The sequence below is a fragment of the Eleginops maclovinus genome, chromosome 22 (genome assembly GCF_036324505.1).
Source record: "Eleginops maclovinus isolate JMC-PN-2008 ecotype Puerto Natales chromosome 22, JC_Emac_rtc_rv5, whole genome shotgun sequence".
In the NCBI taxonomy this organism is placed as follows: domain Eukaryota; kingdom Metazoa; phylum Chordata; class Actinopteri; order Perciformes; family Eleginopidae; genus Eleginops; species Eleginops maclovinus.
In genome coordinates this window covers 9522930-9548112 of record NC_086370.1, presented here as the reverse complement: position 1 = coordinate 9548112, position 25183 = coordinate 9522930, and the positions used below count along the sequence as shown (strand labels likewise).

General features: G+C 41.1%; 1 protein-coding gene across 3 annotated transcripts in view; it reads right to left on the bottom strand.

Annotated features, from left to right (window-relative positions):
• Nucleotides 1-25183, bottom strand: part of arid4b (AT-rich interaction domain 4B) — a 40419-nt gene that overhangs the window by 5252 nt on the left and 9984 nt on the right. The window contains exons 3-19 of one of the 3 annotated variants that reach the window (XM_063874549.1): nucleotides 22039-22149; nucleotides 18623-18688; nucleotides 18246-18336; nucleotides 16562-16641; nucleotides 15984-16075; nucleotides 13688-13829; nucleotides 12314-12393; nucleotides 9155-9231; nucleotides 7869-8017; nucleotides 7704-7776; nucleotides 5438-5532; nucleotides 5222-5319; nucleotides 4731-4929; nucleotides 4417-4625; nucleotides 1415-1597; nucleotides 319-403; nucleotides 36-243 (exon numbers count right to left, since the gene is read on the bottom strand). In XM_063874549.1, the coding sequence (XP_063730619.1) occupies nucleotides 36-243; nucleotides 319-403; nucleotides 1415-1597; nucleotides 4417-4625; nucleotides 4731-4929; nucleotides 5222-5319; nucleotides 5438-5532; nucleotides 7704-7776; nucleotides 7869-8017; nucleotides 9155-9231; nucleotides 12314-12393; nucleotides 13688-13829; nucleotides 15984-16075; nucleotides 16562-16641; nucleotides 18246-18336; nucleotides 18623-18688; nucleotides 22039-22149 (2038 nt within the window). The remainder of the gene's footprint in view (nucleotides 1-35; nucleotides 244-318; nucleotides 404-1414; nucleotides 1598-4416; nucleotides 4626-4730; nucleotides 4930-5221; nucleotides 5320-5437; nucleotides 5533-7703; nucleotides 7777-7868; nucleotides 8018-9154; nucleotides 9232-12313; nucleotides 12394-13687; nucleotides 13830-15983; nucleotides 16076-16561; nucleotides 16642-18245; nucleotides 18337-18622; nucleotides 18689-22038; nucleotides 22150-25183) is intronic. The other 2 variants (XM_063874550.1, XM_063874552.1) reach the window with 2 other exon arrangements.

Here is a 25183-nt window from a genome sequence, read left to right as displayed (position 1 = left end):
GTGCATAAGGTCTACAGCCTAGTGAGTGTTGCTACCTTGCAGGCCATTGAGGATAGAAGTAATTTCTATAGACTTGACTGGAGACTGCTGAGTCCCTTTGTCCTCACCCTCGTCCATCTTGGAAAACACATCCTGGCTCAGGCCACATTTGGAGCGCGGGAGGCGGTTAGCGTTGGGCGAAGGGCCGAGGCCGTCTCTTTCATTGAGCCTGTCCAACCTGTCTCTCTCCCTCTCCGCTTTGTTCTGTTGGGATTGCAGCAAAGTTAGCGATAACATAACAAAAAACAGATTGAAGTTAAAAAGTAACCGGACTCATACCTTTATCTTTTTGCGATGCTTTATTTTTTGTACGTTCTTATTGGCCGGGCGCACAATCTTCTCCGCTTTGATCCATTCATCATATCTAAAAGAAAAAAAAAATCAAGTACAAAAGACAAGAGACAGTTTTATCATTTGGATCTCTGAGAGGAGCAGAAGAGATATCCTCTCACACCACCACCACCACCACCACACAGACGCCTCTACTGTCTGACCCCGAAATGTTGCTGTGACACAATAAGCCTCAACAGCAAAAAGGAAGAAATCCCATGTTGTTATGTGGAAAAAGACAAAACCTTTAACGATGAAGAAAGAAACCATATTTACACCGACCACCACACAAATCATATTCAACAGAGTTTCGACAGTACCGAGGGTGCTACGTGGGTCGTATGAGGAAAATGAAAAATAAAAAAAGTTTCACAACATCGCACACAACAGACACAATGCAGAGAGAACATCCCGCTGTCTTTTATAGAGTGCTAGAGGACCACACAACGACATTGAAGACAATGAAATGCTATTTGCACTAGTTAACCTCTGTGTCATGGTACCCTAACACTCTACTTAACACTGCATTAACCCTGACCCGCTGGGGAGGGGGGGAGAGGGTTGAGAGGTAGAGGTGAGTGTAGAAGCACTTTGGTTGGCCTTTTCAGAGATCCAAAGGGAAGCTCACATTCAGATTTTGTAGTTTTAAAACAATGCTTTAATGAAATCCCACTTGTTGGGTATTTCCAAAAGGGGGTTCAAATTCCGCCTGTCTGCAGATTTAGTTGAGAGACAGACAGCCGGGGGACAGACAGACAGGGGGTTCAATCAAAACTGAGCGAGGGAAACTGGAGAATGAACCCCATCGACCCAATACTCAATTCTGTTTCCGCCACTAGATGGCAAAGTGTTCTCCATTATCAGAGTGCTGACAATGGATCAGGTGAAGCAGAACTGTGAGGAAGGGATGTATCTGTTAATGCTGAGGGGATACCCATGTAGCGGTTAATCCCTTGAGCTGAATTGAAGGTAAAGTGATGTTTTTTTAAATTTGATTTAGGGTGAATATAGACGTTAGGTGATTTCTCCCCAGGTCCTGTCTTACCTGACGTTCCAGCCACAGTAGTGCACCAGGTAGAGCACCTCTCCCCCCTCCACGTCTGCCTCTTTCACAGTGGCCTCGTACGTCTTCAGACTGCGGCCTCGCCCATACCTCACCTGCACCTTCATCCCCGGGGGGTAACACTCAAACTCCTCCCCTTCCTCCCCCTCCTGACTGCTGTCATCCCTGCAAGAAAAACAGTTCAGCACTTTCCTGACCCTAGGCTGCCCCACAGAGCACCACCCGCAGCTGCCCGCCCCGACTCAACTACCTGCTGCTAGGAAGCCTGATTTCTAATTTACTTGCTCCACCCTCGCCTTCCCTGTCCCATTACAACACTAGGCCCTCTTCCTAGAAACAAACATACACTTCCCATTTATGTCCTGCCTTAACTCCAGTGTAACCTACAGCAAAACTGCAGAATAAACAACTGTTCATTTACAGCAAGCCAGTCAAAGAACAGTACATGGAGTAGAATAAAACATTCTTTCATGGCAAAAAAAATCATCTTGCATGGGAAAATAACACTACTGTTAGGCTGTCTAACCCTAAATCCACACACAACAACATACTTGGGATTCTCACTCACAAACACACACACGCTGTAAGAAACAAAAGCAGCCACAAGGAGGAGCTAGTGGGAAACAGTCAGGAGATGTCGAAGCTGGAGGGTGTACGGGCGGTGCAGGAATGCCAGTAAGTGGTTGAAGGCGCGGGGGCCAAAGGGGTGGGTTAGCACGGCAAAGCACAACTTGGCAGGCAGCGCAGCAACTTAAAGCGAGGCTACAACGCTGAGAGGAAGCATGGGCTACCAGATCCAATTTGGTCTGCTGCCACAAAAAAACAGCAACAGCACAGAACCACACAATCCCTCTATACCTGACTGTTCAGATCGAGTGCCCTCTTCTGTTGACAGTCGTCACTCAACACAACAGATAAACAAGATGCACTCTGACAACTGAAGCTAAAGACACTTCAAAATGCCTTATTATTTTTGTAAACACAAAGCTGCACATAATCAGTTCCACAGACCTTCTCCACCCCTCCGTGATGAATATGTTCACCAAACACAAACAAGTACGGAGATATAAAAACACTTAGAGCTGCAACAATTGGTGAAATGATCAGTTGGTCGAGTAAAAGAAAACCATTTGCAAATATTTATAATTGATTTAGTTTTTGTAAGAAAACTAATGCAAACATTCAGTCAAATTGTGCTGTTTGGCTTGTTCTTACAATATTTCTGGATTGTTGATTGGACGAACAAGACAATAACTGATGACGTGGGGGACATGTTTCACTGATTTCTGATATTTAAAAGCTCAAATTAATGATAATAAAAAGAATCTTCAATTATCAATAATGAAAATCATTATTAGATGCAGCCCTGAACTTATTATCTAAAAGCATCGCTTGCGTCCGGACTTGTAATTTCTTCAAAGAGCTGCACAATTCAACTTCAGTCAATGTGCATTATTATGCTTTAAAAATCAAAAAGAAAAGAAAGGCTGCAGAGTCAGTCCAAGTGGGAAGTACGCTTTTCAATAAGGCAGTTCATTAGGCTTCATCAAGATAAATAAAAGATAGTAAATAAAACTCAGTCAGCTACTCAACAACCACTGATTGACCGGAGTTTACTTCTACATGCTCTCATTACTATAAATTAATCAACACCATTTTCCTATTAAAGCTTTTATAACACAGCCTGTACAGCCGGAATGAGAGTGATGGGGTCAGACTGCAGGTCCGGATTACAGGATGTAAACATTGAACAGGTTGGAAATCATCAGGATGTATCAGATCAGCCTGCAGGCTGTCATCTGCCGTGTGAATCTGTAAACCCTCACACTGCCACACTATCACAGAACCTGACACAGCCAAACGAGCAGGAAACCTCCTGATTGTCAGAAAGTCCAGGTGTGATGGTAATCGGGATGATCATACTGCTGTGAGCCCGTTAAAATAAAAACTACATAAAGGGATGCCAGAAGCAAAAAAAGTATGAAAAGAACATCTTAAAGTTAAAAAAACAGACGCATAGGAAAAATGCTGCTGTAGTGCCTTCCTTCTAGTAGCCCAAACAACCTTAACACAAGTGTCCAAGATGGGTGGGGGTTGGGGGGGGGGGGTTAACAAACAGGTCAGAGAGCACTCATCTTGATTCTCTGGACAGGAAACAATAGCTACAATTTTAGCAAACCAAACAACTTTTGATTTTCCACAACACCAAACAACACTTTTTCCTCTAAAAAAAGTTACGGCCCCTGAAGCACTACCTTGCGTCTAGTGTGCTAATGCATCAGTGACAACACCCACACACATGGAGCATTTATTAAAGCTGAACATCAAAAAGCCAAAAAAATGAGAGAGGAGACAGAAAGGGAGAGAAAGTAGCAGAGGAGAGGAGAGAGAAAGAGAGATCAGAGAAAGGTCAGAAATCCAGAAGAGCACAGCCATGTTGTGTGCACTGAGTGAGAGAGGCTGGCCACGCTTAGACATTCCCAGCCAGAGAGGAAGACAGGGGAGGAACAGAGAGAAAGAGACAGAGAAGGACAATTTGAGAGAGCACAGCATGACATGCCAGGTGAAAAGGTAGCTGTCAGTCTTTGGTGCTCTAAGATGTCTCTGCCAGCTGATGCCGACTAAGCCGAAAGAAATAAAAATAGCACAGAGGGCAGTGGGTAAGAGCTTAGTTAGAGAGAGAGGAGAGCAGCCCTCTCTCTGGTTAGCAGGTAGAGGTGGATTGTGGGTATACGGCTGGGTATTAGTGTCATTAAGGTCAGAGGGGTCGCTGCTCCTCATCTGCTAATGGTCTTTTTAGATTTTTACTGCCACCAAGGAAAGTGAATGCCCTCAGGTATTTGAAACTTTTTGATGGTCAGATTGAATATTCACAGAGTTTTTTCACCATGCAGGAGCTCTGCATGGAGCTTGTGTTTGTGCCATGAGGATATATTTTTTTTTACCACCCTGGTGGAGGGAACCATCCATTTCAGACCACCTACCCAGAGTTGTCTTTGCTCTCCTGCTCCTCGTCAGGCTCCTCCTTCAGGCTTTCCGCCCCGAGGCGAGCTGTCGACGAGCCCTCATCTGCGTCCCCATTGAGGGGGCCGTCTTCCTCGTCGTCATCATCGTCGTTTACATCGCTGTCCTTTCCATCTGTTTTTGATGGTTCGGGTTCCGGTTTGTTTCGGGTCAAATCGGGATTCTCGTCCTGAAAGGAGAAGGATTTTATTATAGTAAACAAGGGAGGCTTGTAATGGTGATTGGGTAATAGAGGAAGAATTAATTGAATCAAATCATATTTAGGGAAATGCACCTTGCAGACGATAGACTGTGTGCTACTAGGTTCTGCATCCACCTGCAGTTTCTGCTCCTCTGAGCTGGAGGCGGAATCATGTGTTGCTCCCGCCTCCCCCTCAGACTTCACCTCCCCCTTGGGAGTCTGCTTCAAAGGGAGGTCCATCCTGAAGGTGATGGCGGTCGAGGTGCAGTATTCTTCAAATCCATTCAAGTACCTGGGTGATAAACAGTATTTGTTTAGAATTTCCAGAAATGTCCCATCTCCTCTCATACATAGCCCATCACTTATGGCATAGCTATGTAAAAGGGCAACTTCTATGTTTTGGAAACTTAACTGAAGATTAATTTATTGTTGAGGCTGTTAAAGAAGTAAATCTAAATGGACATTAAAAAGTAAAACATACTTGAACTGCTTGTCAGTTTAAATGTAAAACAACAAGAAAAAGGTGAATTTGACCAACAGAGTATAAAGCTAAGATCAGCTGTGGAGTCAGCGTCTGTACATACTTGCGGTAAGCACATTTGACATTGTAGCCAGCGGCAGAGTTGAGCACAGGAATTCCCAGATCCTGATAGACCTGCTTCCAAACAGCGCCGCTTTCAATCTGCTCAAACAGGGACAACAGAGGGGACAGACCCAGTGTCAGTCAGCATATCAAACGAGACAAGTGTGACCGAAGTCATGCTACCCTGGGGTGGAATCACTGTCAAAGTGGCACTCACGTTGTTGAAGCCTCCCAGTTTGTGCACCAGCCTGTAGAGCTTGAACAGGTTGAGGTTCTTGTAGCCCAGAACAGGCCGCTTGTTGATGGGAGTTCCTGAGGAGGAGTAACACAGCGGTGAGGAGACCGGTTCATTAAACTAACCCTTCATTACATTGCCTGCTTACTGTAAACCTTTAAGAAATGCATTCTTTAAGTTTCCTAGAAATAGCTTTTAGGAATGTTGGAGGAACTTTTGAGATGCTTTACTTTAATTAAAGCAAAAGCAAAACTGCAAAAAGAGAATACTCGTATAACAGGTAAAAGTCCTGCATCGAAAATATCACTAAAAACACTTTTAGCATAAAGTATGAAAAGTACCCATTTAGCAGAAAATTGACCCCGTCTAAATGTTATGCTATTAGGATATCTACTTTTTCTTTTTAGATGTTTAACCAACACTTAAAAGAGGCCAGCTAACCAATTAAAGCAGACTGGGCTGTGGTTTCAGACAGAGGGTGAAAAGAGGTGCTGATACACACAGGCAGTATGAGAAAAATAAAGACCTTTTTGAACATTGAAGCATGTAAATGTTCACAGCGGAGGCACTAAATATAAATATGAACCTGAAAAGGAGCTTAAAGGACTTATGAAACGAATTTTAATTGTTGGAATTTCACAGTTTTGGGTGCTGATTCTAAAGGTTCTAAGCCTTGCGATTAAAATGAGATATTGTCTGGATAATAATTTATCCGGGAAGTCATGTTAAAACGGGCTCAAAAGGAGCCACATTTTGTCTTTTTGTGCGAATTCATTTTTTTATGCGTGACGTCATAGGGTTGACACAGAAGTTCTAGTAGTCTAACTGTAATGGCGGCGTCTATGGCTAAGACATCAAAGCACGGTGGAAAATATTGTGTTGCTGGAGGGCCAAATGGTGTTAGTTGCAAAAATAGCAGCTTCACTGAAGGCATCTCTCTGCACATGTTTCCGAAACAAAAAAATACTGGAACTGAGGCTGACAAGGAGAAGGCAAAGACAAGAGCACGACTCCACAGACTCACCATCTGTATCTGTAGGCCTACTAGAACTATCTGTCTCGCTCCTTTCACTTATTTCGGAAATTTCCAGATCTGACATTACTGGACTTGCTTTTTTAATATACATATAATAGTGTTCGCTTACTGTTCGCTTCTGAGAAAATACTCTTGAGCCTGCGTCAAAGCAAAGCATCTTCCTTGTCAACCGTTGCCATAAACAAAATGAACTAAGGTAGATGTAGCTGGTTGATCGATACATTTCGGCATAATAATGGGGATAACGCCATTGTTTATTAAGCTTACATTAAAACCATGTTATTATCACACAAGTTTTTTTTAAGTGGCTGGATTTCAAAGTGCCACTTCGTTAGGTTTCAACGTGTCAAAGACAGCGCAGCAGAATGCCATACCTGCGAAACCGGCATGTTCAAATCTTTTCCAGTTTACCACAGCAAACATACACTATTGTGTCATTTGATTGATAACATCTTAATAATAATAAGCGTGTAGTAGAAGCGATGGCTGTTTTGTGCCCGCCGATCCTGTGCCGAAAATGGTAACTTTCTTTCATTTCCATTAGCCTACCCATAGCCTACGGGAGGTGCAGAGAGCCTCTACAATATAGATATTAAATCGATTTGTGTGGCTTAAATTCAACGAAAGTTTTTCCACATAATGTTAGAGGTGTGTTCTTTCGACCTGCTGATGTTTGTATCAGAATTTTGGTTCCTTGATGAGATATAGGTCCATCAAATGTAGCCTATGTTGTTTTCGCAGCCAGCCATACCAGCAAATAAGGGAGTCAACCCTATGACGTCACGGTCACATGGCCAATTTCGCACCCAAGGCCACATAATTCACACTTTTAAATGGCCGTTTTAACAAGTTATGCCCGGAAAATTTAGTTCAAGTTGGATTGATGGTTTAAGAAAAAGTCAAAATTTCATTTGAATGATAGATGAAAATTCATTTCAGTTGCACTTTAATAGGGCCCTTTTTAATAACAGTCCATATTTATTAAATGTGTTTTTATGTAAAAGCTCAATTTGATAATTTACTAAGGCTCACAAACAGTCGAAGTAGAGAATTCAGAATGCAGAATTTTGCGTTCTGAATTGTTGAGCAGTAGAAGTTTGACTTGGTTTCAAATCCGGTACTTCATTCTAAAGATGCACCTTGAATCTTAACAGAAAAGGTTGTTTTGAAGAAACCCTGTAGACGTGTATCGTCTGTGCACTCTGGCCTCACCTCTGTCTTCCATGAACTTGTAGAGCTGCTGCAGAAAGTTCTCCCGCTCCTCTGGGTACAGCTCCACTTCCTCCTGCAGACATAAACAACACAGTTTGAGGGTCTTTTTAAAATATGTTTTTTACTCTTGAGGCTGTGGGGGATGTACAGGAGTTTTGCCTCTACCTCCTCTTCTTCGCCGTTTGCATCTTCCTCCTGCCCTTCGTCTTCTTCCTCATCCTCATCCTCGCTACTGGAACTTTCCTCCTTCACCTCTGTTTTCCAGGAGATGGGCACGACAAACTGATGAAGGAACTCCAAGGCTGCTTCCAGAGCTGTCGAATGCACACAGGGATATTACACATCAAACACTACATAAAGGGATCACAATTAAAAACCAGGGTTTTACTTTTGGCGTGTGCGCTCGTACCAAAATGCAGATTTCCCCGTCAAATTTTAAAGTGATGCCAGAAAAAAACATTTCTGTCAAAAACGGTATAAATACTCCACAAATATGAACATCTTGTCAAATAGAGCGTCGGACAGCATAGACAGCTTTGTTTTTACGGAGCTCTGAATAAATAGGGGATCGATGGCCGGTTGATCTGCCGGTGGACGAGTGGCAGGCAGCAGGCTTACACCGAAACTGTGATTTCTGAATTAGATTGTTTCTTTTACTCTCCAGTTTTCTGTAAAGGAAGTAAAAAAACCGTAACTCTATATCGACTCAGCTGCTTTAAGACACGAAGAAACTATTATTTTCCAGAAAGTGGGTGGGGCCGTGCTTTAGGCCCGAAGTGATGTTAGCGCCCTCATACTATATTTTCCTAGAAAAAACCCTGAAAAACTGTTGATTGTGATATTAACAAATCACTACGTTTTCGGATTTAACAAATGTAAAACAATACCATGGTGTTTTAGTGATGACACTTTTTTTCAGGCAGAATAGAAATATGCCATCAACAGGACCATATACAAAACTAGGTCGATATAAAAAGACATTTTGACATCAACAAGAAGAATAGCAGCAGTGGTTAAAGCAGCATGTCAGGAGTAGTCAGAGTGACACAGAGCTGCAGACACATTCATCCACAATAACACAGATGTGTTTAAGTGGAATCTAACCACCTTGGCAGATGCTTGTTTACGCACTTGTAAATGCGGAAATATCACAGTTGTGAGTCAACCACCTGTGAATAGCAAGACTAGAATAATATAAACCTGTTTCCTAACTGTAATCATGAAAGAGTGAGCGCTCTGCAGCTAAAAAATCGAGGGCACTTTATAAAAAGCCTGGTGAGGACTTCAAATAAAAATAGACTCGACAGTGACGGGAGCTCTCAGCAGCAGTATTCCAAAAGAATAAAAACTGAAATTCTCTTTCTGCGAACATGTGTCGACACAAACCCTCCTCCAGAAGTCGGGGCTGAGGTTTATGCTATGCACCTCTTAAAGCTTTAGTGTTAGCTCACCTGGTTTGAGCCCTGCATCAGCTTTGGGAGGACAGTCTCCGTTCAGCTCGCGGATGTCTTTCCGCAGCACCGTGTTGCTGCAAAACAAAGCAGCTCTGATTAATATGTGCACAGAAGTGAAGTACACAAGTGTTACTACATCATGTTTCAGCTATTCTGTGTGACTCTCTGTAAAGCCAATCCAAACCTATAGGACTATACAAATTACATACAGGGAAGTTCTTTCCAATCTTGCAGCAACAAAAGCAACCTCTAAACCTGAGCCGAAGCAACTGAATTTACAGCCTACTTTCTGCAGCAGCTGGGCGAAGCGTTGGGGATTTGGCAGATAGATGGATGAGTGGAGCTTGTAAACTGAAGGCAGTCAGAGGTTTTGCAAGTGAGCCAGAAAGACGATTTGCTGTGGTATCTGTGGGCAGCTGAGCTGATCCAATGACGAGATTTGTAATGGTGTGAATAAAGGGGAAAAAAACATTGATAGTGCAGCTATCAGAGCTAATGGGAAACTGAAACCTTGGTTTAAAATAATAATATGTAACACTTCCCGATTCAAATAACAAAAAATTAAAAAACTACTGTATTTTCTCAAGGCGTACTGACAACCAAAACTTAGAGAAGTTGTAATGGTAAGTTTGATTTGGTTGACTGTAACTCCTAGTATCCCATTTGTGTTTTGATTTTTTTTCTTTCAAATATGACCTTTTTTCCCAATTTTAAAATTCCCCTTTTTAGATATGACTTGTTTTTACCTTTATATCGAGTATTTTAGTCATTGAACTTCTAGATTTTAAACTATCAAAACGTTAGCGGCTGCTCATCTCACACCCTCATTTGGAAGCTGAAACAGCATCAGAGAAACACTGAGTCATAACATGTACCTGCTTTATTTACATTTTTTAGAGGTTAAAATCTACAGCTTATTTATTTTGGAGACTTCTGCGAATAATTTGGCTCCAACTAAAAAAATCTGAAAACCTCGCTCTTAAGTTATGAGGTGTTGAACCGACCTACTGTCCACTAGCTTGGCTGAAAATGAAAATTGTTGTTTAGTTTACTTTAAGGCTTATTTAAAATTGGTTTCTTATGCCAACTAAACTTAAACTGCTCCACATCATTACTTTACTGGCTGATGTGAAGCAAGCTAATTATTGAATTGAAAAATCAATTTTCATGTGCGTTGTGCTTCACAATATGTACGATTTACAACTCTAACTTAGCTTCTTCTTGATAGCAATAGCACAGACAAATTTGCAAGTTGGCCAAAACTAATACAAACACCTACTGTTTCCACTGTTACAATGGTAATTAGATCAGACTAAATAAGAATAACTACTTCCTGAAAAAAACTCCCATCCCTCTCTGGATATAACCTTACTTTCCATGAAAAATATTTTCCAGAGCCATTGTTATTTGAAAAGGCATGTTGAATGGTTATCCCTAACACACTGACCCACAGTCTGAAAGGTCAGATGGCTTGTGTATATGAACCCATTTTCAAATAAACACACAAAAAACTAAGGGAGCTGCAAGTTAAAACAACTGCGCAATAATAGACAAAAAGAGGCTGACATAAATGATAAAATAAAACAAACAATTTTGATCATACTGCACAATCCCAGTAGTAGATTACATTACATTAACTCTGTGAGGGACACTTGGAATGAAACTCTAACACAACATAGAGGCAGGATCAGACTGCATCACATCACAGATGAGCACCAGTAATGATATCCACTTCTCATCTCTATTCCATCCACATAAAAGCAACAAGGATAGGAGGGAAACAAAACTGAAAATCTCATTAACAATGATATAGATTTTCCGAGTTCTTACATTATTTGTTGCCTCTACCCGCGGATACACTGTGCTGATCCACTGAGTGAAATCAAATCGCTACAAAACAGAAAGGGAACCTGCTACAGTGCGATTTAATTTGCAACAAAAACCATCACAGGGGTGCCGTGCTCAGAAAGAAAATACTTCACAAGTATGACTTCCAGTTTCCTCTTGATTTATCATCTCTTATCTTATCTGTCTCATCAGCCAAGCCTGATATTAGCCAGAATGCGAGTGATAGGAAGGACTTTTCACACTTCTTTTGCAGCAACTGTGTTTTCAGCTGCAGATAAAGGCTCATGCTGATGGCATGTTTTAAGGAATGCAGACTGAAGGCTGTTTTGTCATCAATGGAATTCAAACAGACTTTGGAACGGAGAGCAAACAGGAGATTAATTTATGTCGAGTGTTGGTTATGTTTCTACCCACATACTGAGAAGATAAAGCACCAGCAGAGCGCAGACCCCTGACAGTACTTCCTCCTCTCTTTGCCAGAGACAAAACAATCTGGCTGTGTGGTTCCGCACCAAGGGGAGGCCGCAGCGAATCTACACTACCTCAGTTTACCAGAAACTTAGCCTAAGGACAAATTAAACAAAACAAGCAGGGAAGTACTGCCAGCGAAAGCACACACTATTTTAAATCTGGGGTTATATTATACCTAGGCTACAGACAAATGTGTCAATTAAATACACACAAGAGGTACAAATGTCATCTGACAAGCCCCCTCAGACAACGTGATAATAGAGATTTGAGATGAGGGGAAAGATCAAAGCATGGTTATGATAAATAAATATAAAAAGGCATGAAAAAGCGACACACTTATCTGAAATACTTGTAAATATGATGTTATGTAGCTACATCTTAGAGGGCACACTGCTCATGTATTCAATTAAAACTACTAAATAACTGTTAAAGACTCCTGATTGGGAAGTGTTAGGCTAGTACTAGAACAGGGAGTCAAGAGCTACTTAAATCATTGAAAAATGGTACATTAGCTAACCTTGGAAATTAAAAGTATGAGGATATGAATCAATAAATAAAAATAAGAAGATAATAAGAGAATTTTCCACTTGGGTTTTTTTGGAGGTGCTCTGTTTAACGCGAGTTGGAACACCCCTTTATTCTTTGGCTACCATCGCTAATCATAAAGCAACACTGAAACCTTACTCTGTGCAGTACTAACCTTTTAGTAATTACACACAAGTTCAAAACATAATTGATGTATTAAATGACAATGAAATGGCAAATAGTCAATCATTGCAGCAGGCCAACTTCACACATGGTCCAAATGAGGATTTTGGCACATTAGCGATGACTCACAATTTTCCATCCTTGAACGAGCGCACGAAGATGTTGTCCTTCTTCACAGTCACGTCGTCGTGGCAGTCCGGGGAGATGACCTTGTTGCACAGAAACAAGAGACAGTCAAAAGGTCAGATGAGGTGGTGATGCGTTGAGTGTGTGTGTGTGTGTGTGTGTGTGTGTGTGTGTGTGTGTGTGTGTGTGTGTGTGTGTGTGTGTGTGTGTGTGTGTGTGTGTGTGTGTGTGTGAGTAAAGTGGAGGAGACAGAGAGAGGGGTGTTGGAGTGTATGAGTCAATAACTAAAAGTAATTTCAGCTAAAGGCCACGTTGATGGATTGCAAAATATGCCCTCAATGAAGCAAAGACAAACAAGCGAGTGTGATGAAGAGCGATCTGAGAGGGGTGCGCGCCCACTCGCAGCATGCTCTGTCGCTGTTTACTGGAGTTCAGGAGCACAACAGTGGGAGTTGTTCCAGTGCCAGGGTCCAACCCACAGGAGGCAGCACTGTCATTATGGAGATTTGATTTCCACCAGGACTCTGCCTGCTTGCTTCAGCTCTTTCTGTATGTACAGCACACACACACACACACACACATGGCTGCAGGGTGGATGCTTTTCCTTGAACAGTGACTCATGTTTGCTCTGTTAACCATTTCCTTATGCAACACATATGCTATGTGTTGCAAATCGAGCAAAATGGAAGCACACAGCTCACGAATGTCTGACTTATATTTTACCAGGCATCGAAAGAGTTAACACCGTTTGATACAGCCCCAATCATTTGTTGCATGAGACATCCACCAGTGTACTGCTCCACCCCTCTGCCACACTGTCCCACTGTAAAAAGTGATAAGCTCACTGTGTAATGTACTTCTCTGGACCATCACAAGGAGGCAGCACGGAGCTCAGTGGCCAGAGAGCCAAGAACAACAAACCCTGGAGGCGGGCGCTGCTGACTACTCATTTAAAGGGACAGCTTTTCCCACCTTCTGCCATTATCACAGATCTACTTGTAATGCTTAGAATCATAAATAACGCCTGTTACCATTTCGTAGAGCGCAATCGGTGGCTGAGCGTTAAAGGTGGGTGGAACCAACTGGTTTGTAAAAATCTTAAAACATCAAACCGGCAACTCATGTTTATCCTACAAAAAAAGATATCAACTGATTGAAATACAGAAAGCAGCCACTGCAAAAAGACACAAACATGCATATTTTCTAACATTTTATGGTGGGTGTACAGTTACGCAATGGGATAATCCTGCTGAGGTTACATAAGCAAGCGTTTCGATGAAATAGCACAAAGCTGAGAGTGCAGTGGCAGCAGTGGTCCCTGTTTCTTTACAGCGATGGAGCAAGAGAGCAGCAAAGGAAGGGAGACTATGAGCTCACCAGAGCGGGATACCACGTGGTTTTCTTTTTTTCCCCAGTGGCGACTCCCTCCACACAGACCACTTTGCCGAACAGATCCTCATTCTGCCGCTGGTCGCTCTCATCCTCTTCGCTGGAGGATGAAGACAATTCTTCTTCTTGACTGTAGGATGGAAAAGGACAGTTTACTCAACGGACTGCATTTTAGAAAGGTACAGTGTGCATGCTGGATGTGCATAAATACATTATTTTATATTGACCACATCTGGTTGAGTGTTGATATTATATTGAGAAAAGTGCTGCCAATTTATCTCCATGTATTTTGTGGCAGTGAAATACAACATATTTCCTATAATTTGTATATGTAATATACAGACATGTATAAATAAAAATAAATCTATCTAAATAAATTAATAGGTTAACGAATGCATGATATTTCCAACGTCTGTGAGTAATCATGTTAAATAATCAAGATCATATTGTTGCCGTAATCAAGCAGCCCTATTAAACAATCATGTCTTCATTATACATCAAAAAGAATCCAATGCATATCTCAACAAAACCTTTTCTTGTCTTATTATGTAGCGCAGCGAAACATAAGTCTGGCTCTACTGATGAGCTCACTCATTAGGATCGGTGTATTGCCGAGTCGGCTCATTCTCTGCTGTCTGCTGACAAGACCCTGGCGCTCTGATTGCAGCCGGCAGACAGACAGCAATGTCTCTTGAGTGATCGCGCAAGCAGAACCAGCAGGCAAACATATCCTCTGTCCTCTTTTTATGCCTCACTAGGCCTGCTCTATGTACATATACGCACACACAGTTTGGCAAGAGTGTAGGGCTGTAAATCAGCCAGTCTGCTACAACTACTACTACAACAACAACAACAACTAAGCTGTGAATCAAAGTCATAAACAAAGCACTCTAGCCACTCAATGAGAGAGAGATTACAACTCATGTCGGAAGAGTTTGCTCCACATATAATGACTATTGTAGTAGGGAGTGTTTGACAGCTTTTAAGCAATTTAAAGAAGCAGTCCAACATTTTGGGAAATGTGCTTATTTGTTTTATGCTAGAAGCTAGATTTCAATATTGATCTCACATCTCTGGGTAACCTCCGCATCTGAGAAGTGAAGCCAATCTGAAAGTGACTTCAACCTGCCTTTTTTCGGATAGACAGCAGAGGGCAACTATACTGGAAGTCCAATTGTAAAGAAGTCTATGATAAAAATGAACGTACATTTTTCTAATGACTTTAGGGTCTCAATTGCTAGTGTTAGCGATGCTGTACTGTTTCTCAATACAGCATGATGTTAAGTTTATAAATGATGGTCCCATTTAAAGAAGAATAGACCATAAAGAAATCCTTTAGATCCTAGCTATGTTGTGATAAACAAATCGCTAATACAGTGTTATTGAGCATTTAAGTACTAATAGATAATGTTTTCAGGTAGCTAGTTTTGTGTTGAACTAGCCATAATATCATAGTTATTTGAATAACTGATATACCTTGCTAACCAAGCTAGTTGCTAACGCTAGCATTGAATATGGTCAATTCTGGTCCAAAAAAACCATCTTCTCTTGTAACCCATGACAAGAAAGTGAATGAATGTTATGTCACAAAATGTTTAAACTACTTGATTATCAGAAGACTAAATTATTCCACAAAACAAGAGCCACCTTGTTTAACCAATAATCAATCTCCTCTACATTGTCAAACCTTAAAACCCAAGAATTAGGACACTTATTATTGTCAAGAAAGACATCAGGTACAAGGCGCTAAATTGCAACTGGGACATTTCCAAGTCAATAATGCATCAATGTTCACAGTAATATTGACTTTTCTCTGAGAACCATTAGCAAAGGGTCGTCAGAGATTGAGAGTGTCCTCTTTGTAACAGAGAGGAGCAATTATATTTTCTATTCCCTGATGAAAACTCCTGCAGGCTCCAGGAGTAGGCACAACAGAGCACAAAACACCTACTGGAACATTTGAGTCAAAGGAGGGGGGAATAAAGATAATGTGTATCTGGACCATGCTGTGCTCACGCTGCCTCTCCAGCACACACAGGAGGAGCCCGGCGTGATTAAGGAGCTGGAAGAGGTGAGGAGGCTCTACAGGCCTCAGGCACTGGTTATGAGGGGTTGGAGATGGTAAATCTTTCATTCTAACTGCTGTCAGTGAAGATAGAACGGGGAAACCTGTAACTGATGGTTGTAGATAGCTACAAAAAAATCCCCCCCCAGCAGCAGACATGTGATGTATAAAGTTTGAGCCCTGTAGGATGTATAGAGGCAGACGGAGGGAGATACTCACATTGGGTTCGATCTTCTGCCGCGGTTTCCCTTCTTGCCGATGACAGGTGTGCCGAAGTGCTCAGGGTTTGTGAGAGGGAGTCTGTCGAGTGTCTGCAAGGGAGGAAAACAAAAGCAAAGAGCCTTAGTGCCACCTTGTCAGGCACTAAATTGGAAGACAAAAGTATGTTGTTATCTCGTATATGAGCGATTTCATCAGTGACAAATGGGAAAAAATGTACCCAGCACTTTACATTTGTCACTGTAAAATGAGTTTTCTGCAAATATACAGCTGTATTGTTTTAATATAAATGGTCCAACGTGGCATCCTTACTACATTTAATGAAATTAGGATAAATGTAATTAATTTAAAAGAAGTTGAAAATTATAAAATGAGCTTTGCATCGCTAAAAGATAATGCTGCTGTAGCCACGGGTTATCCCTATGGAACAGATTTGAATAAACAAAACAGAGTACAATTTCTAGTTGTTCACCCAGTGCTGCCATTGAGGAAAATCACATATTTCTATAAACAAGGCATATCAGGAAGCACCTGTTTTCAAAAAAACAAAATACCCTGAAGGACAGTGCAATACTTGCCTCGCTCTCTGCAAAGTGACGCGCTCCTTTCAGGCAGAGAGAAGACCGCCTCAGGGTCTTCTCATCGCCATCGTCAAACACTGGGGAGATTAGAGACAAACTATTAGGCTTCTGTACATCTTCCTCCAACACACACAAACACACAGGTAAGCACAAGTAAACTCCAGTCTCAGTTTAGAAATGTCTACTTGAACTATGATTCGTTGAAACAAATTAATATTGTGTTCTAACAAAGGCTTAGATAGATCCTGACAGCCGTTTTCAGCTCACAGCTTTAATACAGCTCCAAGGACCCGCTGCTTCACAGAGCAGAGTAAATGGTGAAATAAAAGAGATGAGGGGAAGTGTCGGAAGAATTAACAGATTCTATTTACTGAAATCAAATCTCCATAGACTATCTCTTACAATAAGCATGCATACTATATATCATATTTAAAGGACTGAAGAAACCTTCCTTTCACTTTTAGCGGTTACATCACCCCCAAAGTAAACACAGATATTTAAATCGTTTACATTTATCATTGCTCACACCGTTGCTTGGCGACAACAATGAGGAGAATACACTTGAGGTAAAATTGAACAGCGACTTGTGTTTTTGATGATGAATGAAAATAATGTGCCAAGACAAGAAAGGGAAACCCCAGGGGCCCTCTTTAGTGACAAGCAGTTGCTGAGAGACTGTGTACTACCTGTTTTATGTCATTTATATATAAATACAATATATTTGCACTGTTGGTCTGAAAAACGATTACACTTCTGATTGAAGTATCTTTTCACATTTATTGAAGCATTACAGACAATCCATTACATCAAAAGATAACCAATAAGAACAGTTGTCTTTCGTTGCAGGCAGCATTAACCCCTGTAACATTATGTTGTATAATAGTTTAGTGTTAGCCCAGTCTAGCTTGATCAGCCTCTAAAAGCTACCAAAGATTAAAGTATAGCTGTTCAAAAATGTATTTTTACCACCTCGTCATCAGAACTTTTTATTTACAGGGGCCCTATTATGGTTATTTTCATATGTGTATGTTGTGCCTCTACTGTCACATGTCTCCATGCTTTAATGTACAAAAAGCTCTTATTTTTCTCATACTGTTTTCACCCTCTGTCTGAAACCAGAGCCAAGTCTGCTCTGATTGGTTAGCTGACCGGCTCTGTTTTGCGAATGGTCAACCACTTAGATATGCCAACAGAAGCGTAAGTGTTACATAGTGATGTCACTATGTTATGGAAGTAAACAAAAGGAGTGCAATGGAGGCGATTTAGGCACGAGGTGGACCGGTGGGAGAGAAACTCCCTCTTGAGGGAACTTTGGAATTTTAGTATTTATCTTGCCCATTAATTCTTATCACATAAGTTGCTTTCACACTAGACAATATTTTGGATAAAAAATTGAATGTAATATGATGTATGTGCCGTGTGTCTCTTAGGTCTTAGTTGATGGAGATCTTCTGAGCATGTATGGCACTTTTTAAGTATTCTTGCTGACCTGTGAGGAATCACTTCATTCTTAACCTTTCCTTAGGAATCGATTGAAAAGGTTTCTTGCAACATCTTTCCGTAAAATGCTTAGCCAAGGGAAAATAAAAACCATTTGGAATTGTTCACAAACATGTTTTTGTGGGATAGCTGTAGGAGAGAGCTTCGAGTGAGGAGGAGAAACTGTTTGTTTTTGACTTACCAACGGTATATATACTTGCATCGGTCAGCTTGTTGATGGTGGCCTCCTGGTAAACACCATCCTGATTCTTCACCTCTACAACAGCACCCACCTGTGGGACAGACACACCGCTGTTACTTGGCGTTCTAATGTGCTACTAATGATAAATCGAATGAAGTGTTTTCAAGTAATGAGACAACCATATAACAGCTACAAGAATCAACTCAAATTAATTGCAAAGTGAAAGCTATATTGACCAATTTCTATTCATTCACTGTGGTGTTATAGTACAGATGAATCAGAAATAAGAGTAAATATTAAACACTACATGTGTGTTCTGACAATGTGCCAGCTGACTGTGGGGCAACATCATCCTCATGCATCTCTTTCTGCCTTACCTTTAGAACTCCTTTGATGTTTTCATCATGAACCTCAGCTGTGGACAGATCTGGTTTAAAGGTCACCTGAGGAGGGGGGAAGGAAACGGGGGGAGAGAATCAGTAACAAGGATAAACAAACAATTCCCCAAAGGCCTGACTGGGCCACATCAATCCAACACTTCACAGAGGCAGCATGGTCCTTTAAGCGCTGCGGGACTTATAAAAGCAAGGATGATGGACTGTATCACGCAGTACTTGGCAGTGAGGCAGGTTTGTCGGTTTTCAAATTAGTGGGGTAACATAGTAAAGACTTCCTGGTGTCATTAGGAAAGCAGCATGTGTGCTAGTACTTAATACTATGGCTCATTTCTGGCATCGTTGAGCGCCTGACCCCCTGATTGGCAACTGTGCCGCATCTGTTAGAGCCAACTGCGGTGGATTTCTGTTTCGATTGTTAGGGCTATGCTAACAGACCCCTCCTCCTCCTCCTCCTCTCTGCCTCCACTAAGTGAGCCACAGCAGATCATAATCTGATCATGCTGTGGTAATCTTGCATCTGCATGGCAACCTGGCAACACCGGGGAAAGAAAAGACCACAAGGCAAGCACACACAAACACCCTCCCAGCCATTAACTGTCACATATTTTCTAAGGAGCACATACGAAAAATGTGAAAGCAGCCAGAATCTGTTTAGCATGACAGACACCCCCACCCCCACTTGAAATATCAATATGCTCGTGTTTTTCATATTCTGTTTCCTAAGGGAAATTAAAGCAAATGCTGTGCTTGTAAAATAGTAACATCATTATAATGGAAAACTGCTTTTACCGTTACTGACTATGATTTAGTTGAAATTAAGCTGCCATTACAGGGCACCTTCAGGGCAGCTTCAATACAATGAATGACAGAAATACACACTGTAAGATGAAGATAAACTTTTCATCAGTTATGGAGATAGTAACATTTTGTCCAATGATGCAATAAAAGGACATTTTTTTCACAGGGATGAGCTCTCCACTGAGGGAGGATGACTCTAGAGAGCATCAACAACACCTGGCCTTCCTGACAACCGGTATCTGTGAGCTTGGTTACCCGCTGGGTTCAACTGAGGTCTGTACACACAGACTGTGTATCTACTTAGACTTAACAACAAATATTGGAGTCAGATATGAAACCATATTTCTGATAAGATACAGCCTTTTAGCAAATGTATGAGACTTGAATGGGGATTTTTTCTCTGGAGCTCACAGTCCATTATATTACACGATTATTTCTTCCAATAAGCCCTAAAATGTCAGTGAGCTTCAGGATGTTTCACTGTATTAAATTCAAAGTGGTTAGTGAGCATTTTTCAGATTTGGAAAATCAACACTTTAATGTTTCTGTTTATTTGATACAGCGACATGAACTGACTTTTAGTGTAATTTATTCGAGAAAACCTGACAGCAGGGGCTATATCTTTTGGTTATGTATAACGGAAGGACATGGTCCCCACCCAACAGACTTTAAGTGTTACATTTGACAAACTTAACTCCAGTTGTGTTATATTTTCCTAAACACAATATCTCTGTCCTTATGTATTTTCATAACAATAAGGTTTATCCTCCTTTTGTGATTTTACAAATTGTACTTCATTGTGTTTTAAAAAAAATATTATTTAACTTCAAAAATAACAATGTGCTAACACTGTTACGTTTACACTGATGTTGATCAATGAGTATGGTCCTTTTAAAAAATAATGATAACATATATGAATACAACACTGATTTCAAATGTTGGGAACAATTCTTGAATAGCTCTAGATTGTGTTGCCTAATTCTGATTCAAAAGCATAGCATAGTGAACTTATCAAGAGGGGAGGTGTTGATGATGTTTTTGTAATGATTCAGTTAGCCAGCAAACAGTAATCTGAAGTCAAATACACAATTTCTTACCTCTTCTGCTAGTTTAGCTGTTACAATGTTGGCAAACATTCATGTATTTCTATTCACTTTATAACTGATTTCTTTACTTTACACCCACACTCATTTTTCACACATTCCCTCATTAGTTTGCTAGCTATCCAGCTAACAACATTATACAAAACCTTTCACATGGCCAACAGCTTTACATGGCAAATGAATGTATTGTGTCAGCTTATGATATGGTAAAAGGTAGTTCCTATCTCCATATGACATAGTAAATACAGCCTATGAGCATTGAGATGATCTTGCAGCTCTCATTTTTTGACACAGTACTTGTAACTGTGCCATATGGTTCGTCCTGACTGATCAAATGTGTGCTGAACATGTCACAGTAAGTGATACCGACATGGTATAATTACATTTTTTACAGGTCTTCTAGTACAGATCATCATCATAAATAAGACCTTGCACTGGGTTTGAAAACCACGGAAAAGACACCAGTGCCATATGCTGCCACCCTCCACTTTGTTAAACAAGCCGACAGAGAGTAATGAACCAAAGAGCTAAAGAGGAATTCATTACAGAGGAATATTCAGATTCATAACCACTGAATAATTGCCATGTTCTCCGTTTGTGTAACAGACCTCACATTCACATTACAGCTAACCAAAAACAAACCCTACACTCAGCCAATTAGTATGCTAATTCATTTATGAGCTGAGACTGTCCAATTACCTTTGTTTTAGCCCACCACATTTAAACGTAGAAAATCAAATGGTCTATTTGGTTCTTCGTCTCTCTGTCCACAAGACAAAAAGCACATTTGATGAGTTCATCTGGTGTGTCAGAATGGCAGAGCATTGCCTGTTCTTTTGTCTCTAAAGGGGGAACTAGAGTGCATTGACACAGTGAAAAAGCCAGCATCCAATCTTTGTTCCTCCCACACACTATCGCAGAACGAGAGACAAGCGATCTGTCTCTATTGTATTATCCAGATGCTCCAGCCCCACTGGAAAAAGAGACACTGTACTACGTGCATTGTGCAAGGCCTTCATCAGTAAGGCATCAAACCAGTGGGGAGACGGCAGACAAAACATGGAAGCAGTAGGCGAGAGGGACGACTGAGGATGTGATGGGTACCTGGTGGGCTAGAGCAGACCTTGCATCTGTCACTGCTGGGGCCCTGATCAGCGTTTTAGCTGTATGAGCAGTACTAACAACATAAAGCAGGTGGTAGAGCTATCGCATGTAAGCAACACAGCTGGACTGTTGGCAACATCCGAGACAAGGAGATATTCTCACTGCAAAGCCTAAGAATCTCCAAGAAAAAGAAGCAAAGAACTATTTTGGACAACAGATAAATGTGTGCTTCTCCAATCCAAAACGGCTCTGGAGGTTCAGCTGTGCGATCTTCATTGTCGCCATTTAGCACAAAGACAAGAGCCCCTCGCCCTGCTGCCACCCACTTCCCACACAACACAGACAGAAAATAAATATTTGATTTTTGGATCACTTTAAAATGTGACTTACCTTTGCCTTGACTAGCCTCTTGGCAGTCTTGATCTTAGCCTCGCAAAAAGCCCCTCTGTACTTGGCACTCACGTCTGTCCCTACTGTCAAGTAGGGGGGCTCCTCAAGAGTCTGAAAAAAACAACAGGAAACCAGTGAATTCAAAGCTTTGTTTACATGTATAGCTCACTGACACAGGTGTATTCTCACAGCTAAGGCGGCACGACACACATACGAGCTTCAAATAGTGTAGGTCAGCCACGCAAAACCGACCCTTCTCAGTGAATCAACCATGGAAAACACATACCATCTGCTCTGGGTATTGGAAAACGAGCCACAGAGGGAGCAAAACAAAAAGGCCACTCCACTAATGCTTTGATGACTACAAAGAAGAAGCTATGCGAAACACATAGCACCATCTTGTGCCATCATTGGTTGTTTATCAAACCTTTTTTTCCTCCCCTCAAGAACAAATTTACAGAGGCTCGGGTACACAGAGATAACACACTTTCTATGTGTGGAACAGGCGGAAGATGTTTGTGATTCATGCAGTGTAGAGAGGAATTTACTGAGGGTGTTTGACTGAGCCTACAGAAAAAACACAGAAGTGTATAAACACTTTTTCCCAGAATAAAGACACAAAGGGGGCACACTTCCGGCCGACAGGACATATACTATAAAAGACCAACTGCAACACAAGTTGGCCAACGCTTGCCAATGCTATTTGAGAAAAACATAAACTCCTCCACTAATGTGCAAAAATACAAATGCACCTTTTTCTGGCAGCACTGAACAAGGAAACACATCCCGTTTTCTGAGTGGATGAAAGAAGTCAAAATCACTTAAGCCAAGTGAATTGAACAAGCTCATTTAGGATCAACTCTTCCCCAAACACGTTTTGTATATTCAATTTTCTACTAAAAGTAAGTTACTTGAAAGATTAAAGATTTAATAAAACACTTTTTTCAACACCACACTGTAAGAGATAGAAATCAAATACATACATCCTAAGTGCTAAGAACTTAAAGAGAGCCAGGAGTTGTCATGCCTACCAACTACAAAATACTACACCAGCAATGTAACAATTTTCGGAAAGCAGATGTTGCAGGCCTCTCTGTGCTATGGCCAAACCAATTTTAGGCAGAAATGGTTAAAAGTCCACATTTGAAAAATTGGGTACCAACTGCCAATTAAAGGGGCCCCATTATGCTCATTCAGGAAAGGGAAACCCCCAAGAAGCATAGGGTCCCTTTAAGATTTTTTACCTAAACCAAACTTCCATTTGCTCCTATTAAGGCATTTCGTAAGAGGTTAAATGAACTTTAAAAGTCATGATCCTTTGTTTATTGTAACCATGTGGCAGCACCCAGGACTGACCAGTGAAGAGATTGCGGAAGTGCCTAAAGCTGCAGTATTCCAATGGCTTTTTGAGGCTGGCACCAATGGGGAGTCAAACCCTCCTGTTAAAATGCCAAATTCACAGCAGATACAAACAACAAACAGCCTGAACAAAAAAGAAAATGGGGGTTTAGTTTATTTAGCTAATTTCACAGTTCATGGGATGAATTGCTATATAACACACCTGTTTATATAAGATTGAAGTTACTGCGAAGTTGGTGAGGCTCGGAGCTACCAACTTTGAGCTGTACAAAGCCTCTTAAGAAACCTATGGGTGAAGTCACAGAGACTGCGTTCCTATTTTATCGGTGTGCGATTGTAATCCATTGCACTCTCTTTTTTGACCGTCTATGACATATGTCCAACGGTACTGCTGTCGTGGACATACTTGAACTTGTTTCCAACATGTGGCAAATGGGCAAACCCTTGAGTAGCATGAAAAAAGAAGAACAGCTTCTTTGCCTCTATTCCAGCAATGTATGCAAATGCACAAACACACCTCTCACAGTAAGTGTAAGCATTGATTAAGTACTGCTTGTTGTAGTTCAAGCCAGAGAAAGAGGCTAGTTAAATGCCACTCATACCTTCTGTATTATGTAGGGAAATAATGTTATTCAAACTGGTATTAAACTTGGCAGTTATTCAATATTAAATGACTCAAATCAGTATCAGAGTCACATAAATATAATCAAGGCATCCCTAATCTGTGTCATTACTGAGCTGATGTGCAGAATGTTGCCCTTCTTATAAAAGATAAAGAGGTGAAACGGAAATGTGGCTAAAAATATCCACTGTCCAATTATCTCAATGAACATAAGGGTTTCATATCCCTGTTTAATTTATTTGTTACCTGAGGCTAAATCCCACATTATGTTATTTCACAGACAACTTTAACCATGTAGACATTTTAGGCCACACACTTGAATCAGAAGACCAGAAAACAATGTGATTCATGAGACATTAAAAGAGGTTACGATTAGACAGCAAGACAAGAAAACACTTTCCATTTATTAAACAGGTGTCACAATAACGTATCATGCAGGACAACCAGTTTGGCTGCTGTGCAAATAGGATGCACCAATTAATATTAAATTGCTGAGAAATGAATAAATATGCATGGTAGTTTGCCAACTGTAGCAATCCAACCCAGCATTGGGCAAATTAATTGGATGCTCGGTTCACTTTTTGTGCAAAAAAAGTGAATATGTATTTCTAAGAACAGTTTAATAAAAAGGGGAATCATTTTGAGACATACCATGCAGAGATAAATTACACAAAATCAAACATGCATAAAAAAAAGGTGGCTTCAAAAACTAAAAAATACCAGAAACAAATTGTATCTACTGCATTGGAAAGGCCATGTGCAGGTCACAGTCAAAGTGGGACAGGTTGCCTCTTCTCCGGTTTCTCTTTGAGTTCAAGCAGATGGGATTTAGGGGCAGAGTCCAGGGCCATCAGCCTCCCCACCTCTCACATAAACACATCATTAGTCCTAGTGCAGTCTGGTCTCAGCACCAGCTGCCCTAGCCAACACCAGGTTTACATGACGCCGGCGCCATTTTCACTAGCTAATCAAAGCCTTGTTAGTCATGGCATTCCTGCTCGTTTATACAAATACTTCTCTCATTTATCCTCCACTGTTCCTCTTCTTAAAGGATAACCATACTACTGAATCTAGAGAGGGCAGCTTGGGTTATCTTGACAGCTTTAACTTTAACTTAACAAGGAACGGGTGATAACAGACTACTGAGGCCAGATTTACATTTGT